Genomic DNA, 21,354 nt, shown 5'->3' with positions numbered 1-21,354 from the left:
GTACTGTAAGATAATCACGTGATGATGTAGTACAGTACTGTAAGGTAATCACGTGATGATGTAGTACAGTACTGTAAGGTAATCACGTGATGATGTAGTACAGTACTGTAAGGTAATCACGTGATGATGTTGTACAGTACTGTAAGGTAATCACGTGATGATGTTGTACAGTACTGTAATATAATCACGTGATGATGTAGTACAGTACTGTAAGGTAATCACGTGATGATCTAGTACAGTACTGTAAGATAATCACGTGATGATGTAGTACAGTACTGTAAGGTAATCACGTGATGATGTTGTACAGTACTGTAAGGTAATCACGTGATGATGTAGTACAGTACTGTAAGGTAATCACGTGATGATGTTGTACAGTACTGTAAGGTAATCACGTGATGATGTTGTACAGTACTGTAAGGTAATCACGTGATGATGTTGTACAGTACTGTAAGGTAATCACGTGATGATGTTGTACAGTGCCGTAAGATAATTACGTGATGATATAGCACGGTGTCCATTATATCTGGCCTCATCATCCGTTTTCTTTTGCATGGATTGTTTGAACGGTAGGTATGGATCGAAACTAGTTTTTTTCTTTTGTTTTAATGTTATCGAATATTTCTAACATTTATTTTGTCTCGATTAGTGTTTCAATAATTATTAAAAATAGAAACGACAGTTCTTATTTTCCTTTGTTAAGAAGATTGAAAATGTTGGTCAAAGTACTCGATGTGAGGTCGTCCAAATACTGTTAGAATACAAACTTAGCATCCTGGTCTTCGTGCACCCCCGCTAGTACAGCGGTAAGTCTTCGGATTTACAACGCAAAATCAGGGGTTCGATTCCCCTCGGTGGGCTCAACAGATAGCCCGATGTGGCTTTGCTATAAGAAAACATACAAACACTCTTGTCTTCGTCTTCTTGTGCGAGCGTGGCTTTCTGATTATAAAGTCCGTACTACCAGTTCACAGACCGGTGGTCCGCCATCTTTGATTGAAATTTGTGCTTCACACTTCGAAGTTTCGGTTGCTTTGAAGACGTCATTTTGTAAACTTTCAGACCTCAATAATTTGGGTAAACAACTGGCATTACAACACGAAACATTCAAATATAATTACGCTTATTAACGATAGATGGAGCTTCTCAAATTGTTCATTAAAATATTACAATTACTATGTTTCGTTCCTCAAGTTCGACTTTCATAAATCTTTCTGTAAGCATTAGTTCAATAAGAAAACCTTTTAACATTTATAATATAGCTGTCTGCATTTATTTCTAAGGTTTGTTTTTTTGCTTCGGATGTTCGTCGAGGGCTATATAAGTCATTTGTTCATGTCGCTATATCTGTTCCGTGTTGTCCCTTTTCATGCCAATAATGGTCTGCATCTCATATATGATAAGACATGATACGTCACACACGACCATGTTAAATTTTTTTTAACCATGTGAACAACTGAGATCAGCTATGTGTCATGTGATACTTGTTGATACATGGACTTCTATCAGCTTCATTAAGATATAAGTCCTGTCATCCAGATTGACCACGCCCGGCATGGCCAAGCGTGTTAAGGCGTGCGAGTCGTAATCCGAGGGTCGCGGGTTCGCATCCCCATCGCGCCAAACATGCTCGCCCTTTCAGCTGTGGGGGCGTTATAATGTGACGGTCAACCCCACTATTCGTTGGTAAAATAGTTGGCGGTGGGTGGTGATGACTAGCTGCCTTCCCTCTAGTCTTACACTGCTAAATTAGGGACGGTTAGCGCAGATAGCCCTCGAGTAGCTTTGTGCGAAATTCCAAAACAAACAAACAAACAAAACCAGATTGGCCAATACCATCCGACAAAACGCAGCTATATTTAATATTGTGGAGCACGTCAACTCACGGATATAGATTACTGCTAACATGAAGGGTAGGTTTAAAGAGCAGACGAGATCCTCTGTGGGCACTACAGACCCTCAGTCCCCGTACTGATATGTTCAAAATAGTGTTTGATTTATGATTATTAGTATTTATTTTGCTGGTGTTTGAACATACCTGGCCATACAGGAGCCTCTGCAGGCCATCATTATAAGAATAGAGGCAAGAATGAGTTATTATTATTGTTCCCCGATATTATCTGGACCTAGGACCTCACTACACGTCAATCTGGCCAAGTGTATAAGAATCCTGTATAAGCATTAACCGTTCCTAATTTAGCAGTGTGAGACTAGAGGGAAGGCAGCTAATCATCACCACCCACCGCCGACTCTTGGGCTATTCTTTTTATCAACGAATAGTGGGATTTACCGTAACATTATAACGCTCTCATGGTTAAAAGGGCGAGCATGTTTGGTGGGACGGAGAATAGAAGGCGCGACCCTCAGATTTCAAGTCGAGTGCCTTAACCACCCGACCATGCCGGGCCTTTTTTATTCTTGGGTAGGTCAAGTTTTGTTGATAAATACTTTATCGGGTTTCTGACTTTATAAAATACGATTAAGGATTAAGATTGTTGTTGTTTTGAATTAAGAACGAAGCTACACAATGGGCTATCTGTGCTATGCCCACCACAGGTATCGAAACCCAGTTTATAGCGTTGTAAGTCCGCAGATATACCGCTGAGCCACTGGGGGGCAGGAATTAAAAATATAATGTGTGTGTGTTTTCTTATAGTAAAGCCACATCGGGAGGGGGGGGGATTGTGTGTGTGTGTTTTTTTATAGTAAAGCCATATCGTGGGGGGATTGTGTGTGTGTGTTTTCTTATAGTAAAGCCACATCGGAGGGATTGTGTGTGTGTGTTTTCTTATAGTAAAGCCACATCAGGGGATTGTTTGTGTGTGTTTTCTTATAGTAAAAGCCACATCGGAGGATTGTGTGTGTGTGTTTTCTTATAGTAAAGCCACATCAGGGGATTGTGTGTGTGTTTTTCTTATAGTAAAGCCACATCAGGTGGGGATTGTGTGTGTGTTTTTCTTATAGTAAAAAAGCCACATCAGGGGATTGTGTGTGTGTGTTTTCTTATAGTAAAGCCACATCGGGGGGGATTGTGTGTGTGTGTTTTCTTATAGTAAAGCCACATCGGGGGATTGTTTGTGTGTGTTTTCTTATAGTAAAGCCACATCGGAGGGGATTGTGTGTGTGTTTTTTCTTATAGTAAAGCCACATCGGGAGTGATTGTGTGTGTGTGTTTTCTTATAGTAAAACCACATCGGGAGTGATTGTGTGGGTGTGTTTTCTTATAGTAAAGCCACATCGGAGGAGATTGTGTGTGTGTGTTTTCTTATAGTAAAGCCACATCGGGAGTGATTGTGTGTGTGTGTGTGTTTTCTTATAGTAAAGCCACATCGGGAGTGATTGTGTGTGTGTGTGTTTTCTTATAGTAAAGCCACACATCAGGAGTGATTTGTGTGTGTGTTTTCTTATAGTAAAGCCACATCGGGAGTGATTGTGTGTGTGTGTTTTCTTATAGTAAAGCCACATCGGGAGTGATTGTGTGTGTGTGTTTTCTTATAGTAAAGCCACATCGGGAGTGATTGTGTGTGTGTGTTTTCTTATAGTAAAGCCACATCGGAAGTGATTGTGTGTGTGTGTTTTCTTATAGTAAAAACCACATCAGGAGTGATTGTGTGTGTGTTTTCTTATAGTAAAGCCACATCGGGAGTGATTGTGTGTGTGTGTGTGTTTTCTTATAGTAAAGCCACATCAGGAGTGATTGTGTGTGTGTGTGTTTTCTTATAGTAAAGCCACATCAGGAGTGATTGTGTGTGTGTGTTTTCTTATAGTAAAAACCACATCAGGAGTGATTGTGTGTGTGTGTTTTTCTTATAGTAAAGCCACATCAGGGGGGGATTGTGTGTGTGTGTTTTCTTATAGTAAAGTCACATCGGGGGGGAATTGTGTGTGTGTGTTTTCTTATAGTAAAGCCACATCGGGAGTGATTGTGTGGGTGTGTTTTCTTATAGTAAAAGCCACATCGGAGGAGATGTGTGTGTGTGTTTTCTTATAGTAAAGCCACATCGGAGGAATTGTGTGTGTGTGTTTTTCTTATAGTAAAAGCCACATCAGGAGTGATTGTGTGTGTGTGTTTTCTTATAGTAAAGCCACATCAGGAGTGATTGTGTGTGTGTGTTTCTTATAGTAAAACCACATCAGGAGTGATTGTGTGTGTGTGTTTTCTTATAGTAAAGCCACATCGGGAGTGATTGTGTGTGTGTGTTTTCTTATAGTAAAGCCACATCGGGAGTGATTGTGTGTGTGTGTTTTCTTATAGTAAAGCCACATCGGGAGTGATTGTGTGTGTGTGTTTCTTATAGTAAAACCACATCAGGAGTGATTGTGTGGGTGTGTTTTCTTATAGTAAAGCCACATCGGAGGAGATTGTGTGTGTGTGTTTTCTTATAGTAAAGTCACATCGGGGGGGAATTGTGTGTGTGTTTTCTTATAGTAAAGCCACATCGGGAGTGATTGTGTGTGTGTGTTTTCTTATAGTAAAGCCACATCGGGAGTGATTGTGTGTGTGTGTTTTCTTATAGTAAATCCACATCGGAGGGGATTGTGTGTGTGTGTTTTCTTATAGTAAAGCCTCATCGGGAGTGATTGTGTGTGTGTGTTTTCTTATAGTAAAGTCACATCGGGGGATTGTGTGTGTGTTTTTCTTATAGTAAAGTCACATCAGGGAATTGTGTGTGTGTGTTTTCTTATAGTAAAGCCACATCGGGAGTGATTGTGTGTGTGTGTGTTTCTTATAGTAAAGCCACATCGGGAGTGATTGTGTGTGTGTTTTCTTATAGTAAAGCCACATCAGGGGATTGTGTGTGTGTGTTTTCTTATAGTAAAGCCACATCGGAGGGGATTGTGTGTGTGTTTTCTTATAGTAAAGCCACATCGTGGGGGATTGTGTGTGTGTGTTTTCTTATAGTAAAGCCACATCGGAGGAGATTGTGTGTGTGTGTTTTCTTATAGTAAAGCCACATCGGAGGGAATTGTGTGTGTGTGTTTTCTTATAGTAAAGCCACATCGGGAGTGATTGTGTGTGTGTGTTTTCTTATAGTAAAGCCACATCGGGAGTGATTGTGTGTGTGTGTTTTCTTATAGTAAAGCCACATCGGGAGTGATTGTGTGTGTGTGTTTTCTTATAGTAAAGCCACATCGGGAGTGATTGTGTGTGTGTGTTTTCTTATAGTAAAGCCACATCGGGAGTGATTGTGTGTGTGTGTTTTCTTATAGTAAAAGCCACATCAGGGAGTGATTGTGTGTGTGTGTTTTCTTATAGTAAAGCCACATCGGGAGTGATTGTGTGTGTGTGTTTTCTTATAGTAAAGTCACATCGGGAGTGATTGTGTGTGTGTGTTTTCTTATAGTAAAGCCACATCGGGAGTGATTGTGTGTGTGTGTTTTCTTATAGTAAAGCCACATCGGGAGTGATTGTGTGTGTGTGTTTTCTTATAGTGAAGTCACATCGGGAGTGATTGTGTGTGTGTGTTTTCTTATAGTAAAGTCACATCCGGAGTGATTGTGTGTGTGTGTTTTCTTATAGTAAAGTCACATTGGGAGTGATTGTGTGTGTGTGCTTTCTTATAGTAAAGCCACATCGGTAGTGATTGTGTGTGTGTGTTTTCTTATAGTAAAGCCACATCAGGGGGGGAGAATATTGAAGAAACGATATTTTTGCCCCAAATTATTTCAGAAAAAGCGATTTTTTTAATTTTATTTGTACTTGTTGAAAATTTTAAAAAAAAAACAGAACTACTTTTTTCAACCTAAAACTAACAAAATAGTTCCTGAATAAAATCTCATGGTACTCATTTTCTCATGAATTCAGATGAATAAGTGAGCAAGAAATTGATAACGAAAAAAAGTTTACTTCAACTTTTATTTCACAGCTTGTAGTTAAGCCTAACGTTACGCAACAGGTTATCTGTACTGTGCTCGCCACGGGTATCGAAACCCGATTTCTAGAGATGAAATTCCACGAGGCATGTCGCTGTGTTACTGAAGGGGCGATATTTAACTTAGGTTTTATACACAGTTTTAACCCATTCCGCTTAATTAATTAATATAAGCAAGTAATTTTTATTAAATTTTTGACACTCAGGATTTATTAATAGTTCATGACCTGTAAGTTGAAAGGTCAAAGAAGCGAACCATTAACAACTGCACTCTTGTTTCACATTTTGAATTGAAGAAATCTGAGTTATTCTGTTCGCCGGTGTGATATGTCTGGGATTTGACGGATTGTTGCTTTATATATATGAGGTCGTACGCCTATTATTATTTATACAGTAAAGATATTCCCTTTAAAAAAAATACGGAAAAAATTCCGTTTCTTAAAATATTTTCCGTCAAAATATGGAACTTTGTAAGAAGTTCCTGAAAGTGTACTGGAGTTATTTTTTTCCACGGTTTTATGTTTTATTCTTGTGTGTTTTTTGTTTTTTTTTGCAGTGTAACAATTATTCATTTATCATTTTGCACCTCATTTCTCGGTGTTTCTTCTGGCGATGACGCCACCTAGTGGAGAAAAATATACAGTTTTAATCTAATACACTTTCGTAACTTTTAATATATTTTGTTAAGTATTAAAATAACAGCAAATCCTCCTCTCAGTAACTAACTCACTATTAAATTATTTTAAAGCGAATCAAATTACCAGAAATTAGAATTTCGAAAGTTATTTTCAATCGACGAAGAATTTCCACTTCAACTTCCTTCAGAACTAGCGCACGTGATGCATGACGTTTATCGCTTTCTTCCACTCACCACATTTCAAGAACAATCAGTACTAATACTATTTATATCTAATATTATGAGTTATTCAGCTGACACGCTGTTTAAAATATAAAAAAAAAATATGAGCTCTAACCTATAATTCGATTCACTACTTTTACGCTATGAGATACACTCCACCAGAATAGGAAGTCTGGTCTCCTTCTTTCGATTTTCTATTGTTAAGGTTTAGCGTTCAGAAATAGAATTTTCTAGAAGCAGAATGTCTTAGTAATAACAATTGAATTCAATAATAGGTTGGGCTTCGTATTTTTAGAACACAAGACTGAGATTTGGCCACACATATACAGTTTTCGATAGAGATACTTTCTCAGTCACTACCCAGTATCAGCTTACGTCACAAGTACACGAAAAAATCACAAAACAACAGAAAGAATTGAATCACTCACATATAGTTATTGTAGAACGTTGTTTTCTTTGTTTGATCATAAGAAACTTTAAAATATTGTGTGCTATAAAATGTATAGAGACGGTATCATCGATCATCAAGTTTATGAGCTTACCAAGTTAAAATTCGGGGTTCGATTCTCCCCTATGTACAGAGACTGGTAGCCCATTATGTAGCTTTGTGCTTAAATAAAATCGATTTCTCATAAAAGTAGAGTAAGTTAAGTTGTATTTACTTCTAAGAAAGTAAGGTAAGTTAAGTTGTATTTACTTCTAAGAAAGAAGAGTAAGTTAAGTTGTATTTACTTCTAAGAAAGTAGAGTAAGTTAAGTTGTATTTACTTCTAAGAAAGTAGGCTAAGTTAAGTTGTATTTACTTCTAAGAAAGTGGGGTAAGTTAAGTTGTATTTACTTCTAAGAAAGTAGGGTAAGTTAAGGCGTGTTTACTTCTAAGAAAGTGGGGTAAGTTAAGTTGTATTTACTTCTAAGAAAGTAGAGTAAGTTAAGGCGTGTTTACTTCTAAGAAAGTGGGGTAAGTTAAGTCTTGCTTACTTCTAAGAAAGTAAAATAAGCCATGACTTTTCGTTCTGAGAAAACACTACATCAATCACATTATAACAATCAGACTACATCAAACACATTATAACAATCAGACTACGCCAATCACATTATAACAATCAGACTACACCAGTCACATTATAACAATCAGACTACATCAATCACATTATAACAATCAGACTATGCCAATCACATTATAACAATCAGACTACACCAGTCACATTATAACAATCAGACTACATCAATCACATTATATCAATCAGACTACACCAGTCACATTATAACAATCAGACTACATCAATCACATTATAACAATCAGACTACACCAGTCACATTATAACAATCAGACTACATCAATCACATTATAACAATCAGACTACACCAGTCACATTATAACAATCAGACTACATCAATCACATTATAACAATCAGACTATGCCAGTCACATTATAACAATCAGACTACATCAATCACATTATAACAATCAGACTACATCAATCACATTATATCAATCAGACTACATCAATCACATTATAACAATCAGACTACATCAATCACATTATAACAATCAGACTACACCAGTCACATTATAACAATCAGACTACATCAATCACATTATATCAATCAGACTACACCAGTCACATTATAATAATCAGACTACATCAATCACATTATAACAATCAGACTACGCCAATCACATTATAACAATCAGACTACACCAGTCACATTATAACAATCAGACTACATCAATCACATTATATCAATCAGACTACACCAGTCACATTATAACAATCAGACTACATCAATTACATTATAACAATCAGACTACACCAGTCACATTATAATAATCAGACTACATCAATCACATTATAACAATCAGACTACATCAATCACATTATAACAATCAGACTACATCAATCACATTATATCAATCAGACTACATCAATCACATTATAACAATCAGACTACACCAGTCACATTATAACAATCAGACTACATCAATCACATTATATCAATCAGACTACACCAGTCACATTATAACAATCAGACTACATCAATTACATTATAACAATCAGACTACACCAGTCACATTATAATAATCAGACTACATCAATCACATTATAACAATCAGACTACGCCAATCACATTATAACAATCAGACTACATCAATCACATTATAACAATCAGACTACACCAATCACATTATAACAATCAGACTACATCAATCACATTATATCAATCAGACTACACCAGTCACATTATAACAATCAGACTACATCAATCACATTATAACAATCAGACTACATCAATCACATTATAACAATCAGACTACACCAGTCACATTATAACAATCAGACTACATCAATCACATTATAACAATCAGACTACATCAATCACATTATATCAATCAGACTACGCCAGTCACATTATAACAATCAGACTACATCAATCACATTATAACAATCAGACTACACCAGTCACATTATAATAATCAGACTACATCAATCACATTATAACAATCAGACTACGCCAATCACATTATAACAATCAGACTACACCAGTCACATTATAACAATCAGACTACATCAATCACATTATAACAATCAGACTACGCCAGTCACATTATAACAATCAGACTACATCAATCACATTATAACAATCAGACTACGCCAGTCACATTATAACAATCAGACTACATCAATCACATTATAACAATCAGACTACACCAGTCACATTATAACAATCAGACTACATCAATCACATTATATCAATCAGACTACACCAGTCACATTATAACAATCAGACTACATCAATTACATTATAACAATCAGACTACACCAGTCACATTATAATAATCAGACTACATCAATCACATTATAACAATCAGACTACATCAATCACATTATAACAATCAGACTACATCAATCACATTATATCAATCAGACTACATCAATCACATTATAACAATCAGACTACACCAGTCACATTATAACAATCAGACTACACCAGTCACATTGCATCAATCAGACTACATCTATCACATTGTATCACTCAGATTATATTAGTCACATTGCATCAATCAGACTACAATAGTCACATTGTATCAATCAGACTATATTAGTAACATTGTATCAATCAGACTACATCAATCACATTATAACAATCAGACTACACCAGTCACATTGCATCAATCAGACTACATCTATCACATTGTATCACTCAGACTATATTAGTCACATTGTATCAATCAGACTATATCAGTCACATTGTATCAATCAGACTACATCAGTCACATTGTGTCTGCCTTATCCAATGAATATCTCCGCAAAGTAAAAGATATTTTTTTGTATTCTTACCAAATCAGGATCGAATGCTTTTCTGAATATATACGTGTATATTTTCTAATCTAAGTTACACAACATTAACGCTGTTGATTATGTTCATAAACTATTTATTATTCCTCGATAAATCAGTGAACCACTAAGAAAAACGTATTTGATCTTATGTGCCATTATTACCGATTTTGCCACGTCTTCTGTGGTCTTCAGGTCAGACTTTGATGTACTTGCATCAACTGGTGATGAAAATGTGCGTCTCACCGGGTCACGATTACTTTCAGATAGTGTTTGGCTATGAAAAGAAGACACGTGACTTCTCACTGATGCCTGAGAACGCATAGACACAGAGCTTGCTCGACGGGATCCTGTTAAAAGTGAAACAAACACATAATATACCTCAAAATTACCAAAAACGATTTTTGTCTCAGTATTCCACAATGTGGAATCCCGAAAAGGGCGAGTTTTTATTTTGGGTTTTAGCCTTCTCTTTTGTGAAACTCCCTAAAGTCTTAAAACAACGAGCTTTGAGTGGGTTTCAGTATTTTGTTCGAATAATATTATCAAATCTTTCTCATTGTTTCTAGCTGAATCACAAAATCTTTGCTAAGAATTTGATTCATTGCCTCACAAACCTTATTAAAAACAGATTTATAAAAACATTGACAAGACGTGTTATTTGGCTATTTTTATGCATTATTCTTGCAGTGTTTATATTGGCCAGTCTTAAAATAACATTTTTTTCTTACAGAAAATAGCGAATTTTGTCTATTTCCATAATATTTGCGAAAATGACGTTGAAAACGAATTACATGAATTACAATTATAAACAAGTTAGTATTAATATGAATCATTAAAACTGTGAGCCTACCTGACGACATAGGGGGCGCTAGCATAGAGTAGCTTGCCCTTCGCGACCGTGATAGCTGCTCGTTGCATCCGCTACATCTTGATGGCCGACGTGAATGTGGTACTGAAAGTGGTACCTCAATTCCAGTCAAGACTACAGAGGGCGCTGCTGCGTTACCAAACCTTGCCCTATTTCTACCGAATCTTGCTCTGCGAAGATATACAAATATATTCATAATCAAACTTATTTATAAAAATTATTATAGCTATTTATTAAGTTGTCATTTAAAAAAAATACTTCGGGATATTGTATTTTATCTGCTTCCGAATTCTTTATATAAGTTATTCAACAACAAACAACATAAAATTGAGCAGTACAGTAAGTCAGTAAGATATAAAACTGAGGAGTACGGTACTTCGGTAAGATATAAAACTGAGCAGTACGGTAGTTCAGTAAGATATAAAACTGAGCAGTACGGTACTTCAGCAAGATATAAAACTGAGCAGTACGGTACGTCAGTAAGATATAAAACTGACCAGTACGGTACGTTAGTAAGATATATTGAAAGTAAATTCGAAGACTCTTATCTGTGTATATTTGAAAGTCTAGGCCCAGTATGGCTTGGTGATCAGGACGATTGGCTCACATTTCGCGGATCGCAAGTTCGAATTCATTTATCAAATACGCTTGACCTTTCAGTCGCGGAAGCGTTGTAATCTTACTTTCAATCCCACTTCTAGATTATGGTTGTCCAGGAGATAACGGCGGATGGTGTGAGTAGTTGCCTTCCCTCTAATCTATCACTTCTAAATTACGACCATTTTTCGTGAGCAGCTTTTAAAGAGATTAGCACGAAATTCCACAGACAAACAAACTTGAAAACATTTTTGGACATGATTTTATAGGAAAAAAAATTTGTAAAGATAATTTACGTTTCCACATTACTAACTTTTGTAAGAAAGGAAAACGGTCAAGTTGGGTTTATTTGTTTATTTTTCATGCTGACTTTGTGCGAGCCATTTGATTTTCTAAGAAAACAAAATAATCATGACACCAACAATGAAATTGGGGAAAAAAAATTATAAAAGCAAACTCAGCTCTGCAAGTTTATCTGAAACCTTGTACAAAATTGATGTCTTAACATATACATGGCCTGGAATGTCTTAGTGGTTTGGGCACTCAAATCGCAATCTACTGGTAACAAATTCGAATCGTGTCACCATAACTGGTAGAAAATTGCAATTTTTTTTTTTTTTTGCGAAATGCTTTGACATGGAAAACATTAAGAGAAGTAAGTAATAGGTAACAGTTTTTGTTTTGCAGTAAAGTCACATTGTAATAGCTGATGTGCCTATCGAGAGGAATCGAACCCCTGATTTGAATGCTGTAAGTCAGTACACTTATTGGTGGCCTACCGGTAAACGATAGATAAAGAAATTAATATGATGTTGTTGTTGTTTTTGTTTTGAATTAAGCACAAAGCTACACAATGGGCTATCTGTGCTCTGCCTACCACGGGTATCGAAACCCGGTTTTTAGCGTTGTAAGTTCGCCAACATACCGCTGAGCCACTGGAGGGCAAACTAATATGAAATTATAATGTAGTTAATAAGAAGTTAAATCGTGTAAGTTAAAATAGGTTTAAACTAAAATTGTATTTCACTTAATTAAGTAATTAGAAAAAAGTATATTACGAAAAATCATGCCCTTCAAAATGGCTGGACATTTAAATAATAAATATGAAGGATGAAAATCTTTTTGACACACAGAGCCAGGTGATAATGGGTCTCTACTAGTAATCTGGGGGTTGCAGGTTCGAATCCCCATCACACCAAACATACTTGCCCTTTCAGTCGTGAGGGCGTTGTAACATGAAAATCAATCTCAGTCTTCGTTGGTAAAAGAGTAGCCCAAGAGTTGGCGGAGGGTAGTGTTGACTAGTTGCCTCCTCTCTAGTATATCACATCTAAATTGGGAATTGTTAGCACATATAGCCTTTGTCAGCTTCGCAAAAAATTCAGCTCACATAAAAATGTGTACATATTTTTATGTATGACGTTCCAATATAATCTGACCAAAATAGGCTTAGCATTGATAAAGCCTTTAAAATCTCTCCATTTTTCATCATTGTTGTATATTTAACAGTTTTATCAAATTTTGCTTCGCAATTTTTTTATATATGACATGAAATCTAAATGAGCAAAATGAACAAAAGGTAAGTGACAATGTAGTTTTCTTGTGCTACGCGTTTGCTTAAAAAGCTATCATAAATTTTAATGAATTAGAGTTTCTTATACATAGGAAAAACTGCACAAGTGTTTTAGAATTTAAATTCAAAACGTAAAATCTGACATGAAATATTCGCTGAACTTTTTACAGAAAAAACTAAACTTTGATATTTTTAACAGACGTATTTAACCAGAAATTATTTAACATCAACAAGAATCTACGTTTATTTGTTCATTACGTAGTAGTTGTTCTTGTTTTTGAATTTCGCGCAAAGCTAATTTAGCAGTTTGAGACTAGAGGGAAGGCAGCTAGTCATCACCACCCACCGCCAACTCTTGGGCTACTTGTTTACCAACGAATAGTGGGATTGATCGTCACAGTATAACGACCCCACGGCTAAAAGGGGCGAGCATGTTTGGTGCGACCGGGATTCGAACCCGAGACCCTCAGATTACGAGTTGAACGCCTTAACACGCTTGGCCATGCCGGGCCGCATTACGTAGTAACTGAATGATTACATCTTATAAAGGTTTGGTTCAGTAAAATGAACCTCACCTCAGGGACTTGTTTATTTGTAATTAAGCACAAAACGACGCACAGGGTTGTCTGTTCACCACAGGTATCGAAACTCGGATTCTAGCGTCTTAAGTACAGCTGTGCCACTGGGGTCAATCTCCTTCAGCGGCTCATCGGTAAGTCTTATAACTATAAAAAGTGGGTTTCGGTGCTTGTGGCTAGCCACAGGGTACTTACTGAGAACCATTTTTGAAAGATCTGACTAAAAGAAAAGCGTTTAAAAACGAAGGTAATTTCTATTTATTTGTTTTTCTATTTCGCGCAAAGCTATATGAGGGCTATCTGCGCTAGCCGTCCCAAATTTAACAGTGGAAGACTAAAGAGAAGGTAGTTAGCCATCACCACCCAGCGTCAACTCTTGAGTTACTATTTTATCAACGAATAATGGGATTGATCGTCACATTATAACGCCTCCACGGCTGAAAGGTACAAGCATGTTTGGTGTGAGGGGGATTCGAACCCGCGACCCTCGGATTAGGAATCGAGGTGCCTTAACCATCTAGCCATACCGGGCTAGGGAATTTCTGTGGCATCAACTTTAAGGTTTACTTCTAAAGGACAGTGAATAAAAGACGCTATGGTTTTCAGAATTTCTCTAGCGAACGAAACAATAAGAGAGATAGACAGAGATGTGTGAGTTTCGAAAGGTCGGTAGCAACTTGTGTGAGAAGATCTTATAGAAGAAACGGACGAACTACTATAGATGTTATAAAAACCGAGAGAAAACGTAATGAACACTTTTATAACTTACCTGCTGAAAAGTCTAAGAACTAGACAGAAAAGTGCAGTCCCAATCATAACTCCAGAGACTACCATGATAACAGTTATGACGTCAGAATTTTCTAAGAGTCCACTCGTTCTGTCTATAAAGAAAATCGATATAAGGTTAATAGATATTTACTGTCACTAAGGTTAACTTACGAGACAAAATTCTATCCTATGAAAGACTACTTAAGTAATCTTAATGTTCCGAAATCTCCTTAATTTCGAAGTATAAGCTCATACAAGATCCAGTTCAATTCATACTTTGGCCAGTTTGTGTTGATGGGTTATACTAGTTTCGTATGCATTCCATTTCTCGTCAGTAACCCTAATGTGTTTGACACTTTTCACTGCGATAGAGGTTGAGGTTTATTTTTTGTTGATTAACCTGTGCCCCACGCTAATACAGCGATAAAACTACGGATTTGCAATGCTAAAATTAGGGGTTCAATTCCCCTCCGTGAGTTTAGTAGATATCCTGATGTGGCTTTGCTATAAGAAAACACATACATTAGCTTGTGTCCGTTTGATAGCACGTTTGACTATTTAAATTTATTTCTCGGAGTTGTTTGTTTTATATATATATATCTAATTTTGTGTTAATTGTTTATATATTTTAATATAATTATGCTGCTCAACGCCTCCTGGTGGAGAACAGTACGTGTTGAATAGTACTGACTTGCATTTCTCTAAATATATTTGTTTGTTTGTGAACTTCACTCAAAGCCACACGATGGATATCTGCGTCAACCGTCTCTAATTTAGCAGTTAATCATTACTATCCATAACTAACTCTTGGGCTCTCTCCTGTACCAACGAACAGTGGGATTTACTATCACATTATAACGCTCCCATCCCTAGGCTGAAAGAGCTCCGATTACAAGTCAAGCGCCCTAACCACCTGACCATATCAGTAACTGAATAGTTTATTATTCAGATTCTATATGAATCAGAAACAGCATGATATTTTGAAATTGTCTTTTCAGATATTTCCAATGGAAGAAATAAGTTTTGAACTTATTAAGAGACAAGTAGGATATAAAATTGAGAAATGTGTTTATTTATTTCTCAGAAATGTTACACTTGTTGTTTTTTACATTCTCCTGAACCTATTCATACTCATGAAATGTAAATCGTTTCAATGCAAACTGCTTGATTAGTTAGATTCATTTATAAATTATTATTACTGCTTTAATTTGTAATCAATTGAACAAATTATTGTAGTTATCTGTTTCCTGAGGAAGAGAAAAACTTAAGTAGACGCGTTTCCGTTCTCGTATTTTCTTTTCTTTGTATAATGAGGCTCATTTCTCACATTATTTCTTTCTTTATGAGTTAGGGCTAACGTTTAGAAGATCACACGTTCCGCCCAATGCTCCTACTAGATTCAATCGATAGATCGATACACAAATCAAAAACAAGCAAACCGAAACACAGACATCTTTAGAGACAGTCGAGTATTGAACATGAATACAGTATTCTCACCATTACACTTTCTTGAAATGAACATCGAGTGTATGTGACACGTGTAGCTTTGGTGCTTTCCAACGAAACGTTATGAACAACATTTATCCTCACCGTGGATGCACAGCTCTCCTCCGTCTACGATATGATTCCGGAATCCTTCCTCACACCTACATTCTCCATCTTCGTTACAGATGGCGTTTTCATCGTAAAAGGTACAGGATTCACTATATTTACAGCTTTTCCATAGTTTTACAGCTGTACATGTAATAAATAAGTTAAATGTTTACGTACGTATGTTCGTAGAAGATTCACTTTTTAAGTTTTAAAAGCACATTTTTCACGTCTCGTACTGTGTCTGTATTTGTGTCTTACTTCGTTACTACAATAGCAGTAGGAGAACATTGTCGTTTTCATTAAGTTCTAAGAAGTATAACTTAGCATAAAAGATGTTCAGTTCGATTCACTCACTGGTTCAAGAGTAAGAAATTTTAGCTGTTGCCATAGAAAAATAATAATAATTAATTAATTAAATTGAAATATAAAACTGATTAAGTCAAGAAAATCTGAAAGCCTTCAGAATAACCACTATATTCAAAATTAAATAAAACTCGTGTAAAAGCAGACATAAATCTGGGAACCTATAGAATAACCACTATATTCAAAATTAAATAAAACTCGTGTAAAAGCAGACATAAATCTGGGAACCTATAGAATAACCACTGTGTTCAAAATTAAATAAAACTCGTGTAAAAAAACAAGTAAAATACTGAGACCGTCTGGGGTTTTTCAAAGCTAAAAACCGGCTCTTGATACACGTGGTTAGCAGAATAAAGATAGTTTTGTGTCACTGCCGAACCACTATTGGTTGTAAACATAATTTTGCTTGTAGAATATTAAAAAAAACATATGATTTATAAAAATTATGGTGAAAATATGAAGTCAATGATGAGTACATTTCCTGAATTTTGTATTATCAATTTGTTCCTTTATTTATATTAATATTGAATATAGAATTAATAACGAATCACCAAATATATTTCACATGATCTCTAATTTTCCGAATATTGCAACTTTTACCACAATATATAAGTTTAATATTCAAAATATAACCATTAACGAACTGACAAAATATTTTATGTTTGTCGTAAAACAAATTAATAGTAAAATTATTATTACTATTATTTTGCATAAACTTTGAAATAACTTATTTAACGAGATACTCAAATATAGAAAGATCAGAAAAAATGTAAATTTGGCTTTATTATTCATATTACAAACAACAGGCAGTTTTATAAAATAAAGATATACAAATAAAAAAGTATTTTGAGTCCTGTATATAAACAAAAATATATTTTAGGGTTAAGAAAGTAAAACATCAACAGATAACCCTTGTTGTTAACATTAACAAAATATTTTGTTTGCACTCGCATACATTTTAGGGTTAAGAAAGTAAAACGACAACAGACTACCTTTGACACAGTCCTTGTTGTTAGCACTAACAGAATGATTTTTTTTACACTCGCATACATTTTAGGGTTATGAAAGTAAAACGACAACAGACTACCTTTGATACAGTTCTTGTTGTTAACATTAACAGAATATTTTGTTTGCACTCGCATACATTTTAGGGTCAAGAAAGTAAAACGACAACAGACTACCTTTGACACAGTCCTTGTTGTTAGCACTAACAGAATGATTTTTTTTACACTCGCATACATTTTAGGGTTATGAAAGTAAAACGACAACAGACTACCTTTGATACAGTTCTTGTTGTTAACATTAACAGAATATTTTGTTTGCACTCGCATACATTTTAGGGTTAAGAAAGTAAAACGACAACAGACTACCTTTGACACAGTCCTTGTTGTTAACATTTACAGGATATTCTTGTTTGCACTCGCACCGGTTACTGGTAGTGTTACAATAAATCTGATATAAAATATCATTACACGTATCCTTACAAGGCTCTCCAATATGAAACGCAATTCCTATAGAATAAAATAAATTTCATAATTATTAAATATATTGCATATGTGTGTGTTGCAGTTCAACATTTCGTGAACTATGACGTAATGGACTTTAAACATCCATAGAATATTATAGTGTAGTTTTCAGCTATAGGCTTAGGATTTTATGAAATACATAATAATAGATATATAGATAACTATATCGCACAAGAACTAGCCTTATTTTTTGAGAAACAAATAAAAATAATGTTTTAATCATTTCTCTGAGAAAACTAAAACTACAAAAAATTCGATTGGAATCGTTTTATAACTGATAAGCTATTTAATTTCTTATTAAATAAGCTCTTTCCTGACTATTTTGACTTTTATAGACACACGTTGTGACATGTTACAAATAGTTTGTATCGTAACGACTTTGTTAAATACTAGTGCTGAATAAAGCAAAACTGACGCTAATAGAAAAACCTTTTCTAAGTTTTATCTGAAGTCTTTCCCATTAATTCTAACTTCTAGTTAAGGTTTTCTTTTAATTTTAATTCTATTTTAATTTTTGGTTAAGGTACTTCCTGACAATTCTAACTTCTAGGCGAGGAACTTCCGGATAATTTTTATTTTTATTTAAGGTACTTCCTGATTATTTTAATTTTTATTTAAGGTAGTTCCTGAAAGATCTAACTTCCAGCTGAGAGACTTCCTGACTATTTTAACTTCTATTTAAGGTACTTCCTAATTATTTTAATTTTTATTTAAGGTAGTTCCTGAAAGTTCTAGCTGTTAGTTGAGGTACTTCCTGACTATTTTAATTTTTAGTTAATATACTCTCTGATAATTCTAACATATAATAACTTAAAGCGATAAACTTTAAAATAAATGTGTTTTGACTTTTGTCAATATGTAAGTTTTAGTTACAGAAACGATCAGTTACGAATAGATTTAAAAAGACAAAATTTTCGAATTAAATTAAACGCTTTAAAGCAATGAAAATTTCATAATTAATGCTGTTTTTAAAATGAATAATTTTATTTTTTAAATATATAAACATTTAATTTTCATATTTTCGTAGCCAGCTTCGAGACTGTTTAAACAAATTATTTAGAATAACATCTAACTTAAAGCTTAGTTATTGTTTGTTTAAGAATGAAACGTACACCAATATACAAATAAATAATCAACCAGAAGCAGTGAAACGTCAAAATAAACACTTGAAGCTTTGGGTTGTATTTTATGATAAAGTATGCCAGATGACTTATGATAAACAAAAACAATATGATAGTTCATCATATGACACCTCAACGTTTCACTGGAGCTCATCTCTTGTTGTGGCATTGTTGACATAAATTAACATTTTCAGAAATGGTACTTTTGTTTTTTTACTAATAACAATATAACATTGTTGTTGTAATTACAATTTTATTATACTGTATTCTGTTTTTGCGTATGTGATTTTTATATTTTAAATACTACAAAAATAACAAAGACAATAAGTGAATATAATTTTAGTAATTACAAAAAATGTAACAAAAATGTTTGTAAAAGTAGGCTTAACGAATAGACCTAGTTTGTTTTTTTAAAATACATCTGTATCTAAGTCTGTAAAAACCATTGCTTGAAATGAGCTATACTGTGTTTTATCGTCACAACTCTGTTTTTTTGTTTCTTCTTTTTAACTAGAGATGGCACTACTAGTAGTTCAAAACTCTTTGAATTCTATTTGACTTTTTATTCTAAACCTCGTGGCGATTAGTCAGCGCGTTTTGTTTATTGTCTTTCCCTCACACGTGCAAAAAACTATAATAACTGAGTTATACGTATTAACGTTGATGTAGAAAACACTTACCTCGTCCGTAAGCACTATGAGAGCCTTCTTTTTCTGCCGGAGACAAAAAAAAAAAAAGAAAGGAACAGTATGAGGGACAGTAGAACATGTAAAATTAACGAGAATGAAGATATATTGGTTTATAATGATAGTATACAACTAAATAAAACATAGAAACAATGGTTCTAGCCATTGATTACGTAGCAAAAGTTTGACCTGGCGTTGACCAGTGGTTATCTTGGAATTTCTGACCTGATCAGTTATCTCTTAAAAGGTATCTTAAATTATAGAAATATTAAAGTATTTGCAACAATAATATTTACAAAGAACCAGAAGAGGTTCTAATATGAAAGAAATGCTGTTCAAATTGAACACGAAGTTATTATCACAATTGCCCCCCTCGCTAGTGCAGCGGTAAATCTACGGATTTACAACGCTAAAATCAGGGGCTCGATACCCCACGGTAGCCTTAACAGATAGCCCGATGTGACTTTGCTATAAGAAACGCACATTATAACAATTTTGAATTTAAAAAATAAAGTCGTAGAATCATTACATCTAAATGCATTCGTATTTTATAACACCGGGTCTACGAAAGTCGAAAACGTTTACAGGGATATATTATTAAAACCGGATACAACAAAAACAGTTTGTCTCTCTCAGAGGGGCCAGGTGGTTAGTTTAGGACTCTTAATTCGCAATATGAGGATCACCAGTTCGAATCCCTTCACAGCAAACATGCTCGCCCTTTCTGTCGTCGTAATGTTACGGTTAATCCCTCTCTTCGTTGGTAGATAAGTGGACCAAGAGTTTGCGGTGGATGGAAATGACTACCTTCCCGTCTAGTCTTACACTGGTAAATTAGGAAGGGCTAGCGCAGATAGCTCTAGTGTAGCTTTGCGCGAACTTCAAAACAAACTAAACTCTTTCAGTTGCGAGTAAAGCAAAAAAAAAAAAAATGATATATTTACACTCGTGCTTAATTTTGAACTCATAGAAGAAAGGAAGGATGGCTAGTTAACAACATCCACCGCCAACTCGTGGGTCCGATAGAATGGAGGAATTTTAACTTCGAAGTTCGAAGCGCATTTTTTGTGGCAACGGAAAACGAAACATGAAACCTCCAGACACGCTAACCACCAAGCTACGCCTGACACAAAATGTTTTTATTTTAACGAGTTTGTTAAATACTAGTTCTGAATAAAGCAAAACTGAAACGAAAATGTAGATAGAAAACTAATTAGAATGTTAACAACTTTTGCTCTTGAAAATTGTACTTTGATTTGTTTTTGAACTTCGCGCAAAGCTACTCGAGGGCTATCTGTGCTAGCCGTCCCTAATTTAGCAGTGTAAGACTAGAGGGAAGGCAGCTAGTCATCACCAGCCACCGCCAACTCTTGGGCTACTCTTTTACCAACGAATAGTGGGACTGACCGTCACATTATAACGCCCCCACGGCTGAAAGGGCGAGCATGTTTGGCGCGACCGGGATGCGAACCCGCGACCCTCGGATTACGAGTCGCACACCTTACGCGCTTGGCCATGCCGGGCCAATTGTACTTTGATGTAAACAGATCTTTATCGTTAAAATCCAGTTAATCAGCGGTAAATATAAGGGTTTAAAACTCTGCTAACAGCAG

General features: G+C 35.3%; 1 protein-coding gene across 1 annotated transcript; it reads right to left on the bottom strand.

Moving 5' to 3' along the window:
- Window positions 1-5,840: 5,840 nt before the first annotated feature.
- LOC143222399 (uncharacterized) lies at window positions 5,841-19,843 on the bottom strand. The gene is made up of 7 exons (XM_076448870.1): window positions 19,736-19,843; window positions 17,779-17,919; window positions 16,043-16,186; window positions 14,454-14,565; window positions 10,919-11,106; window positions 10,231-10,415; window positions 5,841-6,492 (listed from the first exon to the last, which is right to left on the bottom strand). The coding sequence occupies exons 1-7, from the start codon at window positions 19,821-19,823 to the stop codon at window positions 6,439-6,441; spliced, it is 912 nt and encodes a 303-aa protein (XP_076304985.1). The 5' UTR covers window positions 19,824-19,843; the 3' UTR covers window positions 5,841-6,438.
- Window positions 19,844-21,354: the final 1,511 nt, after the last annotated feature.

This window comes from Tachypleus tridentatus, chromosome 8 (assembly GCF_004210375.1).
Source record: "Tachypleus tridentatus isolate NWPU-2018 chromosome 8, ASM421037v1, whole genome shotgun sequence".
Classification (NCBI taxonomy): domain Eukaryota; kingdom Metazoa; phylum Arthropoda; class Merostomata; order Xiphosura; family Limulidae; genus Tachypleus; species Tachypleus tridentatus.
This window is presented reverse-complemented; position numbering and strand designations above follow the sequence as displayed.

What these genes read in the sequence shown, in the direction of transcription:
- LOC143222399 (XM_076448870.1), bottom strand. Translation starts at nt 19,823, where the DNA reads ATGTTCTACTGTCCCTCATACTGTTCCTTTCTTTTTTTTTTTTTGTCT. An exon ending in CAACAAGGACTGTGTCAAAG is followed by an intron (nt 16,187 to 17,778) that starts GTAGTCTGTTGT and finishes TTACATGTACAG; the next exon opens with CTGTAAAACTATGGAAAAGC. An exon ending in CAGAAGACGTGGCAAAATCG is followed by an intron (nt 6,493 to 10,230) that starts GTAATAATGGCA and finishes TTTCTCCACTAG; the next exon opens with GTGGCGTCATCGCCAGAAGA.